Source organism: Myripristis murdjan, chromosome 22 (genome assembly GCF_902150065.1).
Source record: "Myripristis murdjan chromosome 22, fMyrMur1.1, whole genome shotgun sequence".
NCBI classification, from domain to species: domain Eukaryota; kingdom Metazoa; phylum Chordata; class Actinopteri; order Holocentriformes; family Holocentridae; genus Myripristis; species Myripristis murdjan.
The window spans coordinates 3,668,300-3,692,615 of NC_044001.1; the positions used below are offsets into that span (position 1 = coordinate 3,668,300).

Sequence of the window (24,316 nt, forward strand, 5' to 3'; positions counted from 1 at the left end):
AATAAGGTGTGTGGTGTTACATCTAGGAAAAATGTCAACCAACTTTTTTCCGTGTCCTCCCACACAATCACAATCATAAAACACAGAAGGACCTGAACATGATGACATCATTCTTTATTGATTTTACATGGAAAGTTAATAAAAAAGTGACTGAAAATAGACAAAATCTGGTCAAACATGACAGTGCTAACATACAGAATCAGTTTCATTTTCAGAATTGAACAGATGATCTTTCACAAAGCCACATAACAAAGAGAGCAACAGTAAAGAAAGCTTCAAAGCCTAAATCAGCAACATTACACACAATTTGAAACCAACTGTTATGTCCACCTTTTGAATTAAATGACACCCAACCTGATAAAATGATTGACAGCAAAATGAGGAGTCACAGTAAAGCATTTCTCCACAAGAAATCTGATCCAGCATCACTAATCTGACCTTTTAAATACATAACTTCTATCATTATAAATACAGCTTTCTTGTCATTTTAAAAAACATGTTTCCAAATCAGCTTTTCCCCATTTATTAGAAAGAAAATCAAATGAAACTGCTGGGAAAAATATAGCAAAAGTTAAATTTGAGTAAAGAATTAGGGGGAAAGAGAAAACTATATTTCTCGTAATTAAAATGATTTATTTAAACGTCAGATCAGTGACAGTGAATCAACCTCATATTTTTCTGTTAAAAAATTTCAAATGTACAAAAAAATCTTTGAGCTGAAGCAAAATTATTTTATTCATTTGAATGTTGTTAGTATAAATTAATATTGATGCATTTCGCTGCTTTTGGCTATGATTTATTGTTTATGGATTTTTTTTTCTTTCTAATGTGTTTTTTCCTTTAATCGAATTTTTACTGCTTTGACATTTATTTTTCTTCCTTTCTTTCTTCCTTTATACATTTTAGTTGTTATAATTTTGTTGTTGTTGTTGCTGTAGATGTCATTTATTTCTAGCGGTGCTGTTCCACTGTTACAGAGACCTTCACTGGTAAAATCTTCAGTGTTTCTATGGTGCCAATGTATGGAAACAGCCTCTCAGTGAAAGTGTGTGTGAAGGTGTGTATGTGTGTGTTAGTATCAGGATCAGAGAATGTCAGCTTTCCTCTGTTCCAGTCCAGATGAACTCTGATCCTCTGGAACTTCTTCTTCACTCGGAGATCAGTGAATGGACCTGGTAGGGAGCACGCTGAGTATTTACCTCCATTGAACCCTATTCCCCATAATCCAGATAGTTCTTCTCCCTTCCTCTGGCCTGACTCTGCTATCACACCCAGGACCCAGTGTGTACTGTCTCCAACCTCAACATCCCAGCTGTGAGTCCCTGAGTTGAGGCCCTCAGATCCCAGGACAGCGCTGTAGTAGTCAAATCTCTCTGGATTGTCAGGAAGTTTCTGTCTCTGTCCCCCTGTCACACTGGTCAGATCTTCAGACAGGAAGAGGACTGGATGGGCAGTGTTGGGGTCCAGAACCACAGGAGTGTAGGAGACCACCTCCTTCATCTTGTCCCAGACGGTGAAGCTCAGGTTGCCCAGGTGTTTGGCCTCGTCTATCAGAGCTCCTGAGAGCAGCTGTGGATCCTCCAGCAGGGGGCGCTGGACTCTCTCCACTGTAGCCTTGTAGTTGTGCAGGAATGAGACGTCTTCAGCTCTCAGCTCCTTCTCTATGGCTCTGATTGTGTCTGAAAGGGCTGCTATCTCTCTGCTCAGAGCCTCCGTCTTCTCCTTCATCGTCCGACTCTTCTGCTCCTCTTCCTTCCTCAGAGCGGTGATCCTGGCCTCCTCTTCCTCTTGGAGAAACTGGTGAAGCTTCTTAAACTCCTCCTTAATCTGCCTCTCTGTGCGTCGGGCCTGGACCTTAATGTGCTCTGCTGTTTGATCACAGTTTCCTTTGACTTGATTAAAGAGCTCCAGTTTCTCCTGTAAGGTCTTCAGTGATTTCTGAAGTTCTTCTCTGTGATCCTGAGCAGCTTCATCGATGGGTCTGAACTTGTGGTTGGTGTGTTTCTTTGAATCTCGACAGACGACACACACTGGCTGCTGATGGTCCAGACAGAAGAGCTTGAGTTTCTCAGAATGCAGACTGCAGAGGAGCTCTGACCCTGCTGAAGCTCTCTGATCTCTCTGCAGTAAGAAGGCCTCACACACGTTCTTCAGCACCAAGCTAACAGGTGGATCACTCTTTGAAGATCTTCTCTTACAAACTGGACAGTCTTTTATTGGTTTCTCTGTCCACCAGCTCTGCAGACAGGCTTTACAGAAGCTGTGGCTACATGACAGGACCACAGGATCTTTAAAGATGTCATGGCAGACAGGACAGCAGAGATCCTCCTCTGATGTAGAAGCCATTTTGTCTCTGAGTGAAGAGAAAAACTCACCAGGCAGTCGGTTCAAACAGGAAGTCAGTCAGTCAGGCGTGGTAACACTACCCGCTCTGGAAAGGTCCCTGAAAGTTACTTTCACTTTAGAGTCTCTTTGAGTCGTGGCTTTTCTAAAACTTTGATTCAGTGAGGAGTCAGCAGCAGGTTGGAGTTACAGTATTTCCAGTATTCCCAGTATTCCTCCTGTAGTTCCTCCCTCAGTGGAAGTCGTGGGTTAATTCCAAAATGAATCGTATCGTCCGTCTCTGTGTGTGTGTGTGTGTGTGTCTTGTCACTGAGCAGTGGAGGAATGACAGCCTGTTTCCTGGTTTGTCTCGGGTGAGTCAGCTGAGGGGCGGAGCTTGTGTCAGCAGTTTACTGCAACAGATCAGAGCAACGTCTCGTTCCACATTGCTGTTTCTGCACATGTGAACTTGTGTGTGATTTGGTTCTGAAGAGTTTGAATCCAAATAGAAATATCAAAGATATTTTTACATCATCAGAGAGATGTTGATATAATGAATGATGAACACAAGGTGATGCTGTTATTTCTGGCATATGTTTTGAAAATGATTTTTTTTTTTTCACCTGCGGTAGTTGTGGTATTCCTTGTGTCTATGAAACATATAACACACACACACACACACACACACACACACACAAAGAAAAACACATGAATTTGGTTTTGACAATCACAGTTATATTTCCAGAGTTTTTAATGTGATAACAGATTCATATTTTATAGTTTACTGCTATGCTTTATGAGGAATAAGGTGTGTGGTGTTATGTATGGAGGACTAAAAGGGACAGAATGAAATAAATAAATACATCTTTAAATAAATACTTAAAAGTGTCATTAATTAATTAAAATGGGAATTAAATAAATAAATGTGTCATTAAATAAATAAATATGTCATTAAATAAATAAATGTGTCATTAAATAAATAAATGTGTCATTAAATGTGTCATTAATTCATTAAAATACCAGTTCATTTAATGTAAAAACATATATATAATTATTTCATTATTTATTTAATTATTTCATGGACCGGTGTTGCAGTGCTTCATGAATTAATTTTATCTGTCAAACTCACCCATCAAAGTCAGTGGGCGGATCCTAACACCTGATTGGTTACCCGGCACAGCAAGCCAAGACAGATCGACTTCAGATAATCGATTGATGCAGAGCAAGTAAACATATTCTAGAGTGAAAGTTTTTAACTGTTTTGCTTAACCCAGACGCTCAGGTTGCATAACCTACAGCCGAGAGACTTTACTAAACATCAGGTAAAGCACGCTGCAAGAACTGAGGCACTCTGCTTTGATGTGGACACACTACGGCAGCACGGGATTTTACCTGCGTCTACACCGGCCGTCACCAGGGAGAGGAGGGAGCGCAAGCGGTGCAAACGTAAACAAATGAGGGGGAAGAGAGCCGGGATCCACGCTAGGCTACAGGCTAGAGGCTAGAGGCTAAAGGCTAAAGGCTAAAGGCTATAGGCTAACCCCTCCAGACCAGCAGGACCGTGGCTCTTGCTCTCTAATGTTCGCTCCCTCGACAACAAGCTGGACGAGCTACGCTTGCTAAGACACCCGCAGGAGAGAGACTGCTGTGTGCTTGCTTTTGCGGAGACATGGCTCCATGGAAACATCCCATCCCTGCAGGAGTAGAGCACTGAACACCGTCAGAGACCCTTCTCACCCGCTCCACAAATACTTTGAGCTGCTTCCATCAGGCAAACGGTGAAAAGCAAAACCGCTAGAATGAGCAACAGCTTCCTCCAGAAAGCTGTTAGACTTTTAAACTGCTGACTTTACCATCACTCGGGGATCCCAAGTGAAAAACTCTATCTCATTTTGTGTGCACTACTGCTGTATGTGTAGCTTAATGACAATAAAGCTTGATTTGATTTGATTTGATTTGATTTGATTTGATTTGATTTGATATTCTGACACACTTGGTGGCGCAACCTTTACTCGGTTCAAGCAAATGGGGGATTTGCAGGAGCAAATGTTACTGCGGTGCGCGATGCGTGCTAGATAGGTGCAGCCACAAAATGTCGAGAAGTTGCCCAGAACTACTCAGAGAAGCAGTAACTTTAACTGGAGAGGCTCTCAGCAAAACTCCTCCGGCTCCGGCAGACTTCCAGGCTTCAGACCTAAGCAATCGATTGGGCTAGATTCACGTTAGTCCCGCCCACTAACTTTGATGGGTGAGTTTGACAGATAAAATTAATTCATGAAGCACTGCAACACCGGTCCATGAAATAATTAAATAAATAATGAAATAATTATATATATGTTTTTACATTAAATGAACTGGTATTTTAATGAATTAATGACACATTTAATGACACATTTATTTATTTAATGACACATTTATTTATTTAATGACATATTTATTTATTTAATGACACATTTATTTATTTAATTCCCATTTTAATTAATTAATGACACTTTTAAGTATTTATTTAAAGATGTATTTATTTATTTCATTCTGTCCCTTTTAGTCCTCCATAGTTATGTCTAGAAAACTATGTCATGTTTTGTTGTGTGTTGTCTCATGACTTCCTGTTTTATTTTGAAATTTAACTCTATTCTCATTTATGGTCACTTGCCCTTCCCCTCATGTGTTTCCCCTGTTCAGGTTGTCTTTGATCATTACCTGCCAGGTCCCTCTTGTATTCCTGCGTGTTCTTCCTCTTCTTTTGCTTCTTCTTCTTCTTTCATCTTCTGAGGAAGTCCTACTTCCCATGTGTTAAAAATCACCAAATTTTGCACAAAGGTCCAGTCCCATGTCAGATTTCCTCAGATGCAAACAGAAGCCAATAGTCCTGATGGTGGCGCTACAGCAAGTCTCTAAATTTCAAAAATTTGAAAATTCATAACAAATCAACCATATATGCTACAGCTTTGCAACTTTCACCAAAATGCAGCCCCAACACTGAAGAAACTTTTGTACACTAAACCTATTGCAAATTATGAAATCCATCACTCTATTTTTTTCAAAAACTGTAAAACCTATTAAACCTATCTCCTCCCACAATTTTTGCTCAAATGTCACCAAACTTGCCACAGAGCATCTTCAGACTGTCCTACACAAACAATCCACACAGATTTTTGATTTATCAAAAGTTGAGCCTACAGTGCATCAAAATGTTTGACTGTAAACGGTACTGTAAAAATACACTTGCAAATTCTTGGTAAATAAATCTTCAATATTCATGAAAAAAATTGACAGAATGTTGGAGTCATCGTAGATGATGTGTGGCAAATTTCAGAACTGTATCTCAAACACTCAATTTTTGACAGAATTTTGAATTTTGCTCATGTGAACAATTGTAGTCAATGCAAGAATGGCATTTTTAAACATCAGTTTTTCACTTATGGAGTAAATCAATTGTTGTTAAAAACAAATGTTCAACATCCCCATGCTGTCTAGATGCAATATGTGTATTTTCAGATTTTTGTCTTAATAACTGAATTTTTGACAGCTGTTTAAAATCTGCCTTTCCATGCATGGCTGCCTGCTGTCCTGCAGGTCAGTGATTGGCTCAGTCAGTTTGTGAAGGTACATTTGAAGTTTTAGCTCAGTGAGGTAGAGGCCAGGCCTCGGTGTCCAAGACTGTGAGTTCAATCCTCAGCTTGTACAACATTCCCATGTGCCAAAACTCACCAAACGTTGCACAAAGGTCCAGTCCCATGCCAGATCATCATTGTCAGATTTTTGTCTTGATGACTTATTTATTTATATTACAGTGGTTTGAACTCTGCCTTTCTATGCATAGGCGGCTGCTGTCATGTGACTGTCTTAGTCAATTTGTGAAGCCTCACATGAAATGACACTTGCCAATTAGCTCAGTGCGATAGAGTGTTGTCCTTTATGCCAGAAACTGTGAGTTCAAGCCTCAGCTGATACAAAATGCACATAAGAATGTCACCTTTCTTTTCGTCTTCCTATTCTCTACTTGTTGCTCAGAATTGCCTAAAGTTGCCTGGCCCTGACCATTGTTGCACAGCAGCTATAATGTTTATTATGTTTTAGTCTGCTGTGTTCATTTTGTCCCTATTGTTCCTCCATAGTCTTGTCAGCTTGTTTGTCCTCACACCTGCCCTGCATTTTTTCATTAGCCCCGCCCCCGTGTTGCATGTCTTTGTTGTGTCTTGGCCAATCATCTGTCCCCTCCAGGCCTTTGACCTGCCCTTTTCTTACCAGGTGTGTCAATCAGTTCAGTTTAAGTTCATATTCTTCTGCTTGTTGCTTAGAATTGCTTAAAACTGCCCGGACCCGACCCATCGCTGCACAGCAGCTATAATTCTTTCTTTCTTTCTACATTTGTTGATGTTATAATTTTGTTTTTGTTGTTATTGATGTCATCTATTTCTAACAGTGCTGTTCCACTGTTACAGAGACCTTCACTGGTAAAATCTTCAGTGTTTCTGTGGTGCTAATGAATGGAAACAGCCTGGAAGTGAAAGTGTGTGTGAAGGTGTGTATGTGTGTGTTAGTATCAGGATCAGTGAATGTCAGCTGTCCTCTGTTCCAGTCCAGATGAACTCGGATCCTCTGGAGCTTCTTCTTCTTCACTCGGAGAACAGTGTCTGGACCAGATGGGGAGCCTGCTTTGTATTTACCTTTATAGAACCATATTACCCATAATCCAGATTGTATGCTGCCCTTCCTCTGGCCAGACTCTTCTATCACACCCAGTTCCCATTCTGTACTGCCTCCAACCTCAACATCCCAGCTGTGAGTCCCTGAGTTGAAGCCCTCAGATCCCAGCACAGCGTAGTAACAGTCAAATCTCTCTGGATTGTCAGGAAGTTTCTGTCTCTCTCCTTCCCTCACACTGGTCAGATCTTCAGACAGGAAGAGGTCTGGGTGTGCAGTGTTGGGGTCCAGAACCACAGGAGTGTAGGAGACCACCTCCTTCATCTTGTCCCAGACGGTGAACCTCAGGTTGCCCAGGTGTTTGGCCTCGTCTATCAGAGCTCCTGAGAGCAGCTGTGGATCCTCCAGCAGGGGGCGCTGGACTCTTTCCACTGTAGCCTTGTAGTTGTGCAGGAATGAGACGTCTTCAGCTCTCAGCTCCTTCTCTGTGGCTCTGATTGTGTCTGAAAGGGCTGCTATCTCTCTGCTCAGAGCCTCCGTCTTCTCCTTCATCATCCGACTCTTCTGCTTCTCTTCCTTCCTCAGAGCGGCGATCCTGGCCTCCTCTTCCTCTTGGAGAAACTGGTGAAGCTTCTTAAACTCCTTCTTAATCTGCCTCTCTGTGCGTCGGGCCTGGACCTTAATGTGCTCTGCTGTTTGATCACAGTTTCCTTTGACTTCATTAAAGAGCTCCAGTTTCTCCTGTAAGGGCTTCAGTGATTTCTGAAGTTCTTCTCTGTGATCCTGAGCAGCTTCATCGATGGGTCTGAACTTGTGGTTGGTGTGTTTCTTTGAATCTCGACAGACGACACACACTGGCTGCTGATGGTCCAGACAGAAGAGCCTGAGTTTCTCAGAGTGTAGACTGCAGAGGAGCTCTGACCCTGCTGAAGCTCTCTGATCTCTCTGCAGTAAGAAGGCCTCACACACGTTCTTCAACACCAAGTTACGAGGTGGATCAGTCTTTGAAGATCTTCTCTTACAAACTGGACAGTCTTTTGTTGGTTTCTCTGTCCACCAGCTCTGCAGACAGGCTTTACAGAAGCTGTGGCTACATGACAGGACTACAGGATCCTTGAAGATGTCATGGCAGACAGGACAGCAGAGATCCTCCTCTGATGTGGAAGCCATTTTGTCTCTGAGTGCAGAGAAAAACTCACCAGGCAGTCAGTTCAAACAGGAAGTCAGTCAGTCAGTCGTGGTAACACTCCCCGCTCTGGAAAGGTCCCTGAAAGTTCCTTTCACGTTCGAGTCTCTTTGAGTTGTGGCTTTTCTAAAACTTTGATTCAGTGAGGAGTCAGCAGCAGGTTGGAGTTAAAGTATTCCCAGTATTCCTCCTGTAGTTCCTCCCTCAGTGGACGTCATGGATTAAGTCTAAAAGTGAATCTTATTGTCCGTCTCTCCGTGTGTGTGTGTGTGTGTGTCTTGTCACTGAGCAGAGGAAGAATGACAGCCTGTTTCCTGGTTTCTCTCGGGTGAGTCAGCTGAGGGGCGGAGCTTGTGTCAGCAGTTTACTGCAACAGATCAGAGCAACGTCTCGTTCCACATTGCTGTTTCTGAACTTGTGAACTTGTGTGTGATTTGGTTCCGAAGAGTTTGAATCCAAATAGAAATATCAAAGATATTGTTAGATCATCAGAGAGATGTTGATATACGGAATGATGAACATAAGGTGATGCTGTTATTTCTGGCATATGTTTTGAAAATGATTTTTTTTTACCTTGTGGTATTCCATGTGTCTAAGAAACATATAACACACACACACACACACACGTGGAATAAGGTGTGTGGTGTGATGTCTAGAAAATTATGTCGTGTTTTATTGTGTGTTGTCTCGTGACTTCCTGTTTTATTTTGAAATTCAACTCTCCTCTCATTTCAGGTCACTTGCCCCTCCCCTCGTGTGTTTCCCCTGTTCAGGTTGTCTTTGATCATTCGCTGCCAGGTCCCTCTTGTATTCCTGTGTGTCCTCCTTCTTCTTTCTTTCCTCCAAGGAAGTTCTACTTCCCATGCACGAAAACTCACCAAATTTTGCACAAAGGTCCAGTCCCATGTCAGATTACCTCACCTGCAAACACAAGCCAGTAGTCCTGATGGTGGCGCTATAGCAAGCCTATAAATTTGAAAACTTTGAAAATTTATAATAAATCAACCATATGTGCTACAGCTTTGCAACTTTCACCAAAATGTAGCCCCAACACTGAAGAAACTTTTGTACATTTATACCTATTGCAAATTATTGGCATCTTCCCAGATGAGTTCAAAACAGCTGTTGTAAAACCTTTACTAAAGAAACCCAACCTAGATAGTAATACACTAAGCAGCTATAGGCCAATATCAAACATACCATTCATTAGTAAGATACTTGAAAAAATAGTTGCAGTGCAAATAAATGCCTTTCTTAAAGAAAATAACATCCTGGAGGAATTTCAATCAGGCTTTAGAAAACATTATAGCACTGAAACGGCGCTTGCTAAAATCGTCAGCAACCTCAGACTGAACTATGATGAAAATAAGGTCTCAATTTTTATCCTCTTAGACCTTTGCGCTGCGTTTGATACGATTGACCATGACATCTTAATCAATGGCCGTGAAAAATTGGTTGGTCTTTCTGACTGTGTGTTACACTGGTTTAAAGCTTACATCAAAGGGAGAAAGTTTTACGTCAGACTGGGAGATCATGTGTCTGGGGAACAGGACAACTGCTATGGAGTTCCACAAGGGAGCTGCCTTGGTCCATTACTTTTCTCACTATACATGCTGCCACTCGGTGACATCATCAGAAAGCACAATGTATGTTTTCATAGTTATGCAGACGACACACAACTGTATATTTCTGCTGAACCAAATGATGCTACAGCGATAAATTCCATCACTACCTGTCTCATGGCAGTGAACAAATGGATGAGCGATAACTTCTTAAAGTTAAATGAAGAAAAAACAGAGATCCTGTTAGTTGGCCCCAAAACAAAAAGAGAGATGCTGTCCATTAACTTGGGGAAACTGGCTCCCAGGATTAAATCTGAGGTTACAAGTCTTGGCATTGTATTGGATCCAGATCTTAGTTTCAAGTCTCACATTAATAAGGTGACAAAGACATCATTCTTCCACCTTAGAAACATCGCTAAAGTGCGACCATTTATAAATCAAAAAGATGCTGAAAAACTAATACTTGCTTTTATCTCAAGCAGACTTGACTACTGCAACGTACTTTTTACCAGCCTCCCAAAGAAAACCACTGACAGACTTCAGCTCATCCAAAACTCTGCTGCTCGCTTATTAACCAGAACCAGGAAGAGAGAGCATATTAGTCCGGTCTTAGCTGCCCTACACTGGCTCCCTGTAACATTTAGAGTTGATTTTAAGGTTCTCCTACTTGTATACAAAGCCCTTCATGGGCTAGGACCGAGCTACATTGCCAACTCCCTTATTGGCTATGCACCTCAAAGAGCACTGTGGTCGTCTGCTGCTGGCTTACTGGTTCCCTACAACAGTCGAAAGAAAGTTGGGGATGCCGCCTTTATTACTTACGCCCCTAAGCTTTGGAACACACTACCTTTAGACATCAGGGAAGCCAGTTCACTAGACATCTTTAAAAGAAGATTAAAGACCCACCTTTTCACTCTAGCCTTTAACTAGCTCCTATTTTATTCCACTCTGTTGTCTTTTATTGTTTTATTTGCATCTTTTGTTTTATTTCAAATTTTATCCTTTTCTTTTTAATTCCACCCTGTGCTGTGTTTTATTCTTTTTAATGTTTTATTTAATGTGTTTTCAAATGTTCTTCTTTTTATTGTGAAGCACTTTGAGCTGCAATTCTTGTATGAAAGGTGCTATACAAATAAAGTTTTATTATTAAAGTTTTATTATTATTAATTCCATCACCCTATTTTTTTTTTCAAAAACTGTAAAACTTATTAAACCTATCTCCTCCCACAATTTTTGCTCAAATGTCACCAAACTTGCCACAGAGCATCTTCAGACTGTCCTACACAAACAATCCACACAGATTTTTGATTTATCAAAAACTGAGCCTACAGTGCATCAAAATATTTGACTGTAAACGGTACTGTAAACATACACTTGGAAATTCTTGGTAAATAAATCTTCAATGTTCATGAAAAAATTGACAGAATGTTGGAGTCATCGTAGATGATGTGTGGCAAATTTCAGAACTGTATCTCAAACACTCAATTTTTGACAGCATTTTGAATTTTGCTCTCATGTGAACAATTGGAGTCAATGCAAGAATGGCATTTTTAAACATCAGTTTTTCACTTATGGAGTAAATCAATCGTTGTTAAAAACAAATGTTCAACATCTCCATGCTGTCTAGATGCAATATGTGTATTTTCAGATTTTTGTCTTAATAACTGAATTTTTGACAGCTGTTTAAAATCTGCCTTTCCATGCATGGCTGCCTGCTGTCCTGCATGTCAGTGATTGGCTCAGTCAGTTTGTGAAGGTACATGTGAAGTTTTAGTTCAGTGATGTAGAGGCCAGGCCTCGGTGTCGAAGATTGTGAGTTCAATCCTCAGCTTGTGCAACATCCCCATGTGCCAAAATTCACCAAACTTTGCACAAAGGTCCAGTCCCATGCCAGATTTCCTCAGCCGCAAACACAAGCCAATAGTCCTGATGGTGGCGTTACAGTCTCTAAATTTCTAAACTTTGAAAATTCATAATAAATCAACCATATGTGCTATAGCTTTGCAACTTTCATCACAATGGAGCCCCGATACTGAAGAAACCTTTGTACACTTTACACTTAAACATCAGTTTTTCACTTATGGAGCAAATCAATCATTGTTAAAAACAAACTGACAACATCTCCATGCTGTCTACATGCAATATGTGTATTTTCAGATTTTTGTCTTGATGACTGATTTTTTTCATCAGTGGTTTGAAATCTGCCTTTCCATGCATAGGCGGCTGCTATCATGTGACTGGCTTAGTCAGTTTGTGAAGCCTCACATGAACTGACACTTGCCAATTAGAGTTCAAGCCTCAACTGATGCAAAATGCACATTAGAATGCCACCTTTCTTTTCATCTTCCTATTCTCCACTTGTTGCTCAGAATTGCCTAAAATTGACGACTCCAACCATTGCTATGCAAGTGAATTCACCCTTTTTCAAATCAGAAAACACAGAAAGACCCGAACACGATGACATCACTGCTGACATCACAGTCAGGAAATACAAACATGTTTCCTTCTGACCTTCATTCTTTATTGATTTTACATGCAAAGTTACCAAAGAAGTGACTGAAAATAGACAAAATCAGGTCAAACATGACAGGGCTAACATACAGAATCAGTTTGATTTTCAGAATTTCAGATGATCTTTCACAAAGCCACATAACAATGAGAGCAACAGTAAAGAAAACTTCAAAGCCTAAATCAGCAACATTACACACAATTTGAAACCAGCTGATATGTCCACCTTTTGAATTAAATGACACCCAACCTGATAAAATGACTGACAGCGAAATGACAAGTCACAGTAAAGCATTTATACACAAGAAATCTGATCCAGCATCACTAATCTGACCTTTAAAATACATAACTTCTGTCATTATAAATACAGCTTTCTTGTAATTTATAAAAACATGTTTCCGCATCACCTTTTCCCCATTTATTAGAAAGAATATCAAATTAAACTTCTGGGGAAAATATAGCAAAAGTTAAACTTGAGTAAAGAATTAGGGAGAAAAAGAAAACTATATTTCTCATAATTAAAATGATTTATTTAAAACATCAGATCAGTGACAATGAATCAACCTCATATTTTTCTGTTAAAAATTTTTAAATGTACAACAAAAAACTTTGAGCTAAAGCAAAATTATTTTATTCATTTGAATGTTGTTAGTATAAATTAATATTGATGCATTTCACCGCTTTTGGCTGTGATTTATTGTTTATGTTTTTTTTTTCTTTCTGGTGTGTTTTTGCCTTAAATCTAATTTTTACTGCTTTGACATTTACTTTTCTTTCTTTATTTATTTATACATTTTAGTTGTTATAATTTTGTTGTTGTTGTTGTTATTGATGTCATCTATTTCTAACGGTGCTGTTCCACTGTTACAGAGACCTTCACTGGTAAAATCTTCAGTGTTTCTATGGTGCAAATGTATGGAAACAGCCTGTCAGTGAAAGTGTGTGTGAAGGTGTGTATGTGTGTGTTAGTATCAGGATCAGAGAATGTCAGCTTTCCTCTGTTCCAGTCCAGATGAACTCTGATCCTCTGGAGCTTCTTCTGAACTGGGAGATCAGTGTCTGGACCAGATGGGGAGAATGCTTTGTATTTACCTTCATCGAACCCTATTCCCCATAATCCAGATAGTTTTTCTCCCTTCCTCCGGACAGACTCTTCTATCACACCCAGGAACCAGTCTGTACTGTCTCCAACCTCAACATCCCAGCTGTGAGTCCCTGAGTTGAAGCCCTCAGATCCCAGGACAGCGGGGTAGTAGTCAAATCTCTCTGGATTGTCAGGAAGTTCCCGCTCCTCTCCTAGTCTCACACTGGTCAGATCTTCAGACAGGAAGAGTTCTGGATGTGCAGTGTTGGGGTCCAGAACCACAGGAGTGTAGGAGACCACCTCCTTCATCTTGTCCCAGACGGTGAAGCTCAGGTTGCCCAGGTGTTTGGCCTCGTCTATCAGAGCTCCTGAGAGCAGCTGTGGATCCTCCAGCAGGGGGCGCTGGACTCTTTCCACTGTAGCCTTGTAGTTGTGCAGGAATGAGACGTCTTCAGCTCTCAGCTCCTTCTCTATGGCTCTGATTGTGTCTGAAAGGGCTGCTATCTCTCTGCTCAGAGCCTCCTTCTTCTCCTTCATCGTCCGACTCTTCTGCTCCTCTTCCTCCCTCAGAGCGGCAATCCTGGCCTCCTCTTCCTCTTGGAGAAACTGGTGAAGCTTCTTGAACTCCTCCTTAATCTGCCTCTCTGTGCGTCGGGCCTGGACCTTAATGTGCTCTGCTGTTTGATCACAGTTTCCTTTGACTTTATTAAAGACCTTCAGTTTCTCCTGTAAGGGCTTCAGTGATTCCTGAAGTTCTTCTCTGTGATCCTGAGCAGCTTCGTCGATGGGTCTGAACTTGTGGTTGGTGTGTTTCTTTGAATCTCGACAGACGACACACACTGGCTGCTGATGGTCCAGACAGAAGAGCTTGAGTTTCTCAGAATGCAGACTGCAGAGGAGCTCCGACCCTGCTGAAGCTCTCTGATCTCTCTGCAGTAAGAAGGCCTCACACAGGTTCTTCAGTGCCAAGTTACAAGGTGGATCACTCCTTGAAGATCTTCTCTGACAAACTGGACAGTCTCTTGTTGGTTTCTCTGTCCACCATCTCTGCAGACAGGCTTTACAGAAGCTGTGGCTACATGACAGGACCACAGGATCTTTAAAGACGTCATGGCAGACAGGACAGCAGAGATCCTCCTCTGATCTGGAAGCCATTTTGTCTCTGAGTGAAGAGAAAAACTCATCAGGCAGACGATTCAAACAGGAAGTCAGCAATTCAGTCGTGGTAACACTCCCTGTTCTGGAAAGTCCCTGAAAGTTACTTTCACTTTAGAGTCACTTTGAGTCGTGACTTTTCTAAAACTTTGATTCAGTGAGGAGTCAGCAGCAGGTTGGAGTTCCAGTATTCCCAGTATTCCTCCTGTAGTTCCTCCCTCAGTGGAAGTCGTGGGTTAAGTCCAAAATGAATCTTATCGTCCGTCTCTCCGTGTGTGTGTGTGTGTGTGTCTTGTCACTGAGCAGTGGAAGAATGACAGGCTGTTTCCTGGTTTGTCTCGGGTGAGTCAGCTGAGGGGCGGAGCTTGTGTCAGCAGTTCACTGCAACAGATCACAGCAAAGCCTCGTTCCACATTGCTGTTTCTGAACTTGGGAACTTGTGTGTGTGATTTGGTTTTGAAGAGTTTGAATCCAAATAGAAATATCAAAGATATTGTTACATCATCAGTGAGATGTTGATATACTGAATGATGAACACAAGGTGATGCTGTTATTTCTTGCATATGTTTTGAAAGTGTTTTTTTTTTTCACCTGTGGTAGTTGTGCTTTTCTATGTGTCTGTGAAACATATCACACACACACACACACACACACACACACACACACACACACACACACACACACACACACAAAGAAAAACACATGAATTTGGTTTTGACAATCATAGTTGTATTTCCAGACTTTTTAATGTGATAACAGATTCATATTTCATAGTTTACTACTATGCTTTCTGTGGAATAAGGTGTGTGGTGTGATGTCTAGGAAACTATGTCGTGTTTTATTGTGTGTTGTCTCGTGACTTCCTGTTTTATTTTGAAATTCAACTCTCCTCTAATTTGAGGCCACTTGCCCTTTCCCTCGTGCGTTTCCCCTGTTCAGGTTGTCTTTGATCATTAGCTGCCAGGTCCCTCTTGTATTCCTACTTGTTCTTCTTCTTCTTTCTTTCTTCCAAGGAAGTTCTACTTCCCATGTGCGAAAACTCACCAAATTTTGCACAAAGGTCCAGTCCCATGTCAGATTACCTCACCTGCAAACACAAGCCAGTAGTCCTGATGGTGGCGCTATAGCAAGCCTATAAATTTGAAAACTTTGAAAATTTATAACAGATCAACCATATGTGCTACAGCTTTGCAACTTTCACCAAAATGCAGCCCCAACACTGAAGAAACTTTTCTACATTTATACGTATTGCAAATTATTAATTCCATCACCCTATTTTTTTTTCAAAAACTGTAAAACTTATTAAACCTATCTCCTCCCACAATTTTTGCTCAAATGTCACCAAACTTGCTACAGAGCATCTTCAGACTGTCCTACACAAACGGTGTTTCTCAGATTTTTGATTTATCAAAAATTGAGCCTACAGTGCATCAAAATATTTGACTGTAAATGGTACTGTAAACATACACTTGGAAATTCTTGGTAAATAAATCTTCAATGTTCATGAAAAAAATTGACAGAAAAATTTCAGAAGTGTATCTCAAAAACTGAATTTTTGACAGCATTTTGAATTTTGCTCTCATGTGAACAATTGGAGTCAATTCAAGAATGGCATTTTTAAAGATCAGTTTTTCACTTATGGAGCAAATCAATCATTGTTAAAAACAAATGATCAACATCTCCATGCTGTCTAGATGCAATTTAATAAGTGAATTTTTGACAGCTGTTTAAAATCTGCCTTTCCATGCATGGCTGCCTGCTGTCCTGCATGTCAGTGATTGGCTCAGTCAGTTTGTGAAGGTACATGTGAAGTTTCAGGTCAGTGAGATAGAGGCCAGTCCTCGGTGTCGAAGGTTGCGAGTTCAAGGCTCAGCTTGTGCAACATTCCCACTTTGCACAAAGGTCCAGTCCCATGTCAGATTACCTCAGCTGCAAACACAAGTCAATAGTCCTGATGGGGGCACTACAACAAGCCTCTAAATTTCAATACTTTGAAAATTTATAATAAATCAACCACATGTACTACAGCTTTGCAACTTCCATCCAAATGTAGCCCCGATACTGAAAATACGTTTGTACACTTTACACTTAAACATCAGTTTTTCCCCAAGACATGCAGCTAGACCCCTCTCAGTTTTTCACTTATGGAGCAAATCAGTCTTTGTCAAAAAAAAAAAACAAAAAAAACAAATGACCAACATCTCCATGCTGTCTACATGCAATATGTGTATTTTCAGAACTGTCTTGATAACTGATTTTTTTTTTTTTTTTTTTTTTTACAGTGGTTTGAAATCTGCCTTTCTGTGCATAGGCGGCTGATATCATGTGACTGGCTTAGTCAGTTTGTGAAGCCTCACATGAATTGATACTTACCCAGTGTTGGGCAAGCTACTTGGAAAATGTAGTGAGCTAAGCTACCAGTTACTCTGCATTAAATGAAGCTTCACTACACTGAAGCTCCCCTCCAGATAATGTAGCATCGAACCAACTTCATTCCAAGTCACTGCTCTTAGTGATCAATAAAACTGTCAGTCAAACAGAAAGTCAGGCAAAAAATGTTCAGTTCAATAGTTGATGCTCTCTCTGCTTTTACTGCTACAAAACATGGCAACAAAAACACACAACATGCTTCAAATAATAACAAAAAGCAGGTAGTGCGTATATACTAATGTGGGAGAAGTGTGCATGTATGTTAGTGTGTGTGTGTGTGTGTGTGTGTGTGTGTGTGTGTGTGTGTGCACCTGTGTTTGCATGTAGTTTCTGCCTCTGTGTTCCAAAGTTTTTTCCTTATTAGTGGATACGGAGGCCAGGCATCCTGATCTTTCTTACAGCAGCTGCTTGTTCACGTTACACTCGTGCTCATGTCCCGCTGCAGCAGACAGGTAGGACAGGTACACGACGTCAAACAGAAGAGCGGCTGTCGGCTACACGTACAGGTCCGGCAGCAGCGGTGACTTCACCTGCTGCTCCCGATCTGTCAGATGTCAAACAGCAGCAAAAGCTCCGTTGCGTTTAAGGTTGAGAAATGCCTGGGAAAATGTAGCTTCTGCGGATGCCACCGCTCTATTTGATCAGTAAAATAGTTTCACTTCTTAAAAGCTGTTTGATTTAAAAAACAGCAACACTACGACCACGCTACTGAGAAATGCAGTTAAACTAGTAACGTCGCTACTTGTAATGCCGCTACTGCCCAACACTGTACTTACCAATTAGAGTTCTAGCCTCAACTGATGCAAAATGCACATGAGAATGCCACTTTTCTTTTCATCTTCCTATTCTCCACTTGTTGCTCAGAATTGCCTAAAATTGCCCGACCAGAAATCAAACTCTGCCTGCCATTGTTTCGAAAGGAAGCAAATTCTCCACTGACCCCACCGCAGGATGTCCACTCACATTTTTTCTCTCTTAATGAAACTCAGGTCCATATGACCCTCATCACCAAGTTCAAGTTCAAGTTTATTTAGAGCCCAACATCTCTGTGAACAGTCACCACCTTCTTAGCACAGCAGGAGTCTTTTCTCACAAATCTGCTGACACTTCTTCATTGGTTTCAGCCTTTTTCAAATCAGAAAACACAGAAGGGCCCGAACACGATGACATCACTGCTGACATCACAGTCAGGAAATACAAACATGTTTCCTTCTGACCTTCATTCTTTATTGATTTTTCATGCAAATTTACCAAAGAAGTGTCTGAAAATAAACAAAATCAGGTCAAACATGACAGTGCTAACATACAGAATCAGTTGGATTTTCAGAATTTAACAGATGATCTTTCACAAAGCCACATAACAATGAGAGCAACAGTAAAGAAAGCTTCAAAGCCTAAATCAGCAACATTACACACAATTTGAAACCAACTGATATGTCCACCTTTTGAATAAAATGACACCCAACCTGATAAAATGATTGACAGCAAAATGAGGAGTCACAGTAAAGCATTTCTCCACAAGAAATCTGATCCAGCATCACTGATCTGACCTTTTAAATACATAACTTCTATCATTATAAAAACAGCTTTCTTGTCATTTAAAAAAAACAAACAAAAAAAAAAAACATGTTTCCGCATCACCTTTTCCCCATTTATTAGAAAGAAAATCAAATGAAACTTCTGGGAAAAATATAGCAAAAGTTAAACTTAAATAAAGAATTAGGGGGAAAAAGAAAACTATATTTCTCATAATTAAATGATTTATTTAAACATCAGATCGGTGACAATGAATCAACCTCATATTTTTGTTAAAATTTTTAAATGTACAAAAAAAGCTTTGAGCTAAAGCAAAATTATTTTATTCATTTGAATGTTGTTTGTCTAAATTAATATTGATGCATTTCGCTGCTTTTGGCTGTGGTTTATTGTTTATGGATTTTTTTTTTTCTTTCTGATGTGTTTTTGCCTTAAATCTGATATTTTACTGCTTTGACATTTATTTTTCTTTCTTTCTTTCTACATTTTTGTTGTTATAATTTTGTTGTTATTGTTGTTGATGTCATCTATTTCTAATGGTGCTGTTCTACAGTCACAGAGACCTTCACTGGTAAAATCTTCAGTGTTTCTGTGGTGCCAATGAATGGAAACAGCCTCTCAGTAAAAGTGTGTGTGAAGGTGTATATGTGTGTGTTAGTATCAGGATCAGAGAATGTCAGCTGTCCTCTGTTCCAGTCCAGATGAACTCTGATCCTCTGGAGCTTCTTCTGATCTGGGAGATCAGTGTCTGGATCTGGTGGCGAGAATGCAGTGTATTCACCTTCATCGAACTCTATTCCCCATAGTCCAGATAGTTCTTCTCCCTTCCTTTGGACAGACTCTTCTATCACACCCAGGTACCAGAATGTACTGTCTCCAACCTCAACATCCCAGCTGTGAGTCCCTGAGTTGAAGCCCTCAGATCCCAGGACAGTGTAGTAGTAGTCAAATCTCTCTGGATTGTCAGGAAGTTTCTGTCTCTCTCCTTGTCTCACACTGGTCAGATCTTCAGACAGGATGAGGTCTGGATGGGCCGTGTTGGGGTCCAGAGCCACAGGAGTGTAGGAGACCACCTCCTTCATCTTGTCCCAGATGGTGAAGCTCAGGTTGCCCAGGTGTTTGGCCTCATCTATCAGAGCTCCTGAGAGCAGCTGTGGATCCTCCAGCAGGGGGCGCTGGACTCTTTCCACTGTAGCCTTGTAGTTGTGCAGGAATGAGATGCTTTCAGCTCTCAGCTCCTGCTCTATGGCTCTGATTGTGTCTGAAAGGGCTGCTATCTCTCTGCTCAGAGCCTCCGTCTTCTCCTTCATCGTCCGACTCTTCTGCTCCTCTTCCTCCCTCAGAGCGCCGATCCTGGCCTCCTCTTCCTCTTGGAGAAACTGGTGAAGCTTCTTAAACTCCTCCTTAATCTGCCTCTCTGTGCGTCGGGCCTGGACCTTAATGTGCTCTGCTGTTTGATCACAGTTTCCTTTGACTTTATTAAAGAGCTCCAGTTTCTCCTGTAAGGTCTTCAGTGATTTCTGAAGTTCTTCTCTGTGATCCTGAGCAGCTTCATCGATGGGTCTGAACTTGTGGTCGGTGTGTTTCTTTGAATCTCGACAGACGACACACACTGGCTGCTGATGGTCCAGACAGAAGAGCCTGAGTTTCTCAGAGTGCAGACTGCAGAGGAGCTCTGACCCTGCTGAATCTCTCTGATCTCTCTGCAGTAAGAAGGCCTCACACAGGTTCTTCAACACCAAGCTAACAGGTGGATCACTCCTAGAAGATCTTCTCTGACAAACTGGACAGTCTTTTGTTGGTTTCTCTGTCCACCAGCTCTGCAGACAGGCTTTACAGAAGCTGTGGCTACATGACAGGACCACAGGATCTTTAAAGACGTCATGGCAGACAGGACAGCAGAAATCCTCCTCTGATGTGGAAGCCATTTTGTCTCTGAGTGCAGAGAAAAACTCACCAGGCAGACCGGTCACACTGGATGCCAGTCAGTCAGTTGTGGTAACACTCCCTGTTCTGGAAAGTTCCTTGAAAAACCAAAAAAAAAAAGTACTTTATTGAGCCTGAGGGTAAATTTGACTTGGGCAGTAGCACCTCTCACAGCTGCAATCAACTTAAATACAAAATGTAGCCAACAACACAGAGGAGTGGTAAACACAAGACACACTAATAAACTACATACAACAAAATTAAAGGGTAATAAAATATTGTACATGCCTTGTGAAAGTTACTTTCACTTTAGAGTCACTTTGAGTCGTGGCTTTTCTAAAACTTTGATTCAGTGAGGAGTCAGCAGCAGGTTGGAGTTCCAGTATTCCCAGTATTCCTCCTGTAGTTCCTCCCTCAGTGGAAGTCGTGGGTTAAGTCCAAAGTGGAATCTTATCGACCATCTCTCCGTGTGTGTGTGTGTGTGTGTGTGTGTATGTGTGTGTGTGTCTTGTCACTGAGCAGTGTAAGAATGACAGCCTGTTTCCTGGTTTGTCTCAGGTGAGTCAGCTGAGGGGCGGAGCTTGTGACAGCAGTTTACTGCAACAGATCAGAGCAAAGTCTCGTTTTTTGAAGAGTTTGAATCCAAATAGAAATATCAAAGATATTGTTAGATCATCAGAGAGATGTTGATATACTGAATGATGAACACAAGGTAATGCTGTTATTTCTGGCGTATGTTTTGAAAATGATTTTTTTTCACCTGTGGTAGTTGTGGTATTCCATGTGTCTATGAAACATATAACACACACACACACACACACACACACACACACAAAGAAAAACACATGCATTTGGTTTTGACAATCACAGTTATTTTTTCCAGACTTTTTAATGTGATAACAGATTCATATTTTATAGTTTACTGCTATGCTTTATGTGGAATAAGGTGTGTGGTGTTATGTCTACAAAATTATGTCATGTTTTGTCTCGTGACTTCCTGTTTTATTTTGAAATTTAACTCTCCTCTCGTTTCATGTCACTTGCCCCTCCCCTTGTGTGTTTCCCCTGGTCAGGTTTTGGTAGATGGTAGATGATTTGTGGCAAACTTCAGAACTGTATCTCAAAAATTCATTTTGAATTTTGCTCTCATGTGAACAATGGGAGTCAATTCAAGAATGGCATTTTTAAACATCAGTTTTTCACTTATGGAGCAAATCAATCATTGTTAAAAGCAAATGATCAACATCTCCATGCTGTCTAGATGCAATATGTGTATTTTCAGATTTTTGTCTTAATAAATGAATTTTTGACTGCTGTTTGAAATCTGCCTTTCCATGCATAGGTGGCTGCTGTCATGTGACTGGCTTAGTCAGTTTGTGAAGCCTCACATGAACTGACACTTGCCAATTAGAGTTCAAGCCTCAACTGATGCAAAAAGCATATTAGAATGCCACCTTTCTTTTCATCTTCCTATTCTCCACTTGTTGCTCAGAATTGCCTAAAATTGACGACTCCAACCATTGCTGTGCAAGTGAATTCACCCTTTTTCAAATCAGAAAACACAGAAAGACTCGAACACGATGACATCACTGCTGACATCACAGTCAGGAAATACAAACATGTTTTCTTCTGACCTTCATTCTTTATTGATTTTTCATGCAAAGTTACCAATGAAGTGACTGAAAATAAACAAAATCAGGTCAAACATGACAGTGCTAACATACAGAATCAGTTGGATTTTCAGAATTTAACAGATTATCTTTCACAAAGCCACATAACAATGAGAGCAACAGTAAAGAAAGCTTCAAACCCTAAATCAGCAACATTACACACAATTTGAAACCAACTGTTATGTCCACCTTTTGAATTAAATGACACCAAACCTGATAAAATGATTGACAGCAAAATGAGGAGTCACAGTAAAGCATTTCTCCACAAGAAATCTGATCCAGCATCACTGATCTGACCTTTTAAATACATAACTTCTATCTTTATAAAAACAGCTTTCTTGTCATTTTTGAAAACATGTTTCCGCATCACCTTTTCCCCATTTATTAGAAAGAAAATCAAATATATCGAATATATGAAGTATATACTTGAAGTATATAATCATGTATATATGAAGTATATACATGATTGTATAGATAAGTAGAATTAGCATGAAACCACGAAACCAAGAACCAAGTGGCAGAACCTGACGCCTGGTACTGGGATTCAGGATTTTTCTTTCTTTCTTTCTTTCTTTCTTCCTTTATACATTTTAGTTGATATAATTTTGTTGTTGTTGTTGTTGCTGTAGATGTCATTTATTTCTAGTGGTGCTGTTCCACTGTTACAGAGACCTTCACTGGTAAAATCTTCAGTGTTTCTATGGTGCAAATGTATGGAAACAGCCTGTCAGTGAAAGTGTGTGTGAAGGTGTGTATGTGTGTGTTAGTATCAGGATCAGAGAATGTCAGCTGTCCTCTGTTCCAGTCCAGATGAACTCTGATCCTCTGGAGCTTCTTCTTCTTCACTCGGAGAACAGTGTCTGGACCTGGTAGGGAGCGTGCTTTGTATTTACCTCCATTGAACAATAATCCCCATAATCCAGATAGTTTTTCTCCCTTCCTCTGGCCCGACTCTTCTATCACACCCAGGAACCAGTCTGTACTGTCTCCAACCTCAACATCCCAGCTGTGAGTCCCTGAGTTGAAGCCCTCAGATCCCAGCACAGCGGGGTAGTAGTCAAATCTCTCTGGATTGTCAGGAAGTTCCTGCTCCTCTCCCAGTATCACACTGGTCAGATCTTCAAACAGGAAGAGTTCTGGATCAGCAGTGTTGGGGTCCAGAACCACAGAAGTGTAGGAGACCACCTCCTTCATCTTGGCCCAGACGGTGAAGCTCAGGTTGCCCAGGTGTTTGGCCTCGTCTATCAGAGCTCCTGAGAGCAGCTGTGGATCCTCCACCAGGGGGCGCTGGACTCTCTCCACTGTAGCCTTGTAGTTGTGCAGGAATGAGACGCTTTCAGCTCTCAGCTCCTTCTCTGTGGCTCTGATTGTGTCTGAAAGGGCTGCTATCTCTCTGCTCAGAGCCTCCGTCTTCTCCTTCATCGTCCGACTCTTCTGCTTCTCTTCCTCCCTCAGAGCGCCGATCCTGGCCTCCTCTTCCTCTTGGAGAAACTGGTGAAGCTTCTTAAACTCCTCCTTAATCTGCCTCTCTGTGCGTCGGGCCTGGACCTTAATGTGCTCTGCTGTTTGATCACACTTTCCTTTGACTTTATTAAAGACCTTCAGTTTCTCCTGTAAGGGCTTCAGTGATTTCTGAAGTTCTTCTCTGTGAGGTTTTGCAACTTCGTCGATGGGTCTGAACTTGTGGTTGGTGTGTTTCTTTGAATCTCGACAGACGAGACACACTGGCTGCTGATGGTCCAGACAGAAGAGCTTGAGTTTCTCAGAGTGCAGACTGCAGAGGAGCTCTGACCCTGCTGAAGCTCTCTGATCTCTCTGCAGTAAGAAGGCCTCACACACGTTCTTCAACACCAAGTTACAAGGTGGATCACTGCTAGAAGATCTTCTCTTACAAACTGGACAGTCTTTTGTTGGTTTCACTGTCCACCAGCTCTGCAGACAGGCTTTACAGAAGCTGTGGCTACATGACAGGACCACAGGATCTTTAAAGATGTCATGGCAGACAGGACAGCAGAGATCCTCCTCTGATGTGAAAGCCATTTTGTCTCTGAGTGAAGAGAAAAACTCACCAGGCAGACTGTTCAAACAGGAAGTCAGTCAGTCAGGCGTGGTAACACTCCACGCTCTGGAAAGTTCCTTTCACTTGAGAGTCACTTTGAGTCGTGGCTTTTCTAAAACTTTGATTCAGTGAGGAGTCAGCAGCAGGTTGGAGTTCCAGTATTCCCAGTATTCCCAGTATTCCTCCTGTAGTTCCTCCCTCAGTGGAAGTCGTGGGTTAAGTCCAAAGCTG

General features: G+C 41.2%; 6 protein-coding genes across 7 annotated transcripts in view; 1 reads left to right on the forward strand and 5 right to left on the reverse strand.

The window, feature by feature from the left end:
- kcnh5b (potassium voltage-gated channel, subfamily H (eag-related), member 5b) overlaps nt 1-24,316 on the forward strand; it is a 208,562-nt gene that overhangs the window by 57,693 nt on the left and 126,553 nt on the right. The window lies entirely within an intron of this gene.
- On the reverse strand, nt 952-2,355 carry LOC115353996 (nuclear factor 7, ovary-like). The gene has a single exon (XM_030044143.1). It carries the CDS (start codon nt 2,344-2,346, stop codon nt 952-954), a length of 1,395 nt encoding a protein of 464 aa, XP_029900003.1. The 5' UTR covers nt 2,347-2,355.
- LOC115353994 (nuclear factor 7, ovary-like) lies at nt 6,699-8,145 on the reverse strand. Its single transcript, XM_030044141.1, has one exon. It carries the CDS (start codon nt 8,137-8,139, stop codon nt 6,742-6,744), a length of 1,398 nt encoding a protein of 465 aa, XP_029900001.1. The 5' UTR covers nt 8,140-8,145; the 3' UTR covers nt 6,699-6,741.
- LOC115353981 (nuclear factor 7, ovary-like) lies at nt 12,199-14,476 on the reverse strand. Of its 2 annotated transcripts, XM_030044123.1 has the most exons (2): nt 13,094-14,464; nt 12,199-12,228 (listed from the first exon to the last, which is right to left on the reverse strand). In XM_030044123.1, exons 1-2 carry the CDS (start codon nt 14,462-14,464, stop codon nt 12,199-12,201), a joined length of 1,401 nt encoding a protein of 466 aa, XP_029899983.1. The 2 variants fall into 2 exon arrangements, with proteins under 2 accessions (XP_029899983.1, XP_029899984.1); XM_030044124.1 differs by lacking the exon at nt 12,199-12,228 and having other exon boundaries at nt 13,034-14,476.
- On the reverse strand, nt 17,389-20,439 carry LOC115354412 (nuclear factor 7, ovary-like). The gene is made up of 2 exons (XM_030044806.1): nt 19,212-20,439; nt 17,389-17,438 (listed from the first exon to the last, which is right to left on the reverse strand). The coding sequence occupies exons 1-2, from the start codon at nt 20,356-20,358 to the stop codon at nt 17,389-17,391; spliced, it is 1,197 nt and encodes a 398-aa protein (XP_029900666.1). The 5' UTR covers nt 20,359-20,439.
- On the reverse strand, nt 22,651-24,066 carry LOC115353973 (nuclear factor 7, ovary-like). Its single transcript, XM_030044115.1, has one exon. The coding sequence runs from the start codon at nt 24,064-24,066 to the stop codon at nt 22,669-22,671; it is 1,398 nt and encodes a 465-aa protein (XP_029899975.1). The 3' UTR covers nt 22,651-22,668.

Bases quoted from the DNA above. Each gene is read 5' to 3' on its own strand.
- LOC115353996 (XM_030044143.1), bottom strand. From the start codon at position 2,346: ATGGCTTCTACATCAGAGGAGGATCTCTGCTGTCCTGTCTGCCATGAC.
- LOC115353994 (XM_030044141.1), bottom strand. From the start codon at position 8,139: ATGGCTTCCACATCAGAGGAGGATCTCTGCTGTCCTGTCTGCCATGAC.
- LOC115353981 (XM_030044123.1), bottom strand. From the start codon at position 14,464: ATGGCTTCCAGATCAGAGGAGGATCTCTGCTGTCCTGTCTGCCATGAC. The intron at 12,229-13,093 runs GTAACAGTGGAA...TAAAGAATGAAG, and splicing joins TTTTACCAGTGAAGGTCTCT to GTCAGAAGGAAACATGTTTG.
- LOC115354412 (XM_030044806.1), bottom strand. From the start codon at position 20,358: ATGGCTTCCACATCAGAGGAGGATTTCTGCTGTCCTGTCTGCCATGAC. The intron at 17,439-19,211 runs GTGAATACACTG...GACATCTGACAG, and splicing joins GGGAATAGAGTTCGATGAAG to ATCGGGAGCAGCAGGTGAAG.
- LOC115353973 (XM_030044115.1), bottom strand. From the start codon at position 24,066: ATGGCTTTCACATCAGAGGAGGATCTCTGCTGTCCTGTCTGCCATGAC.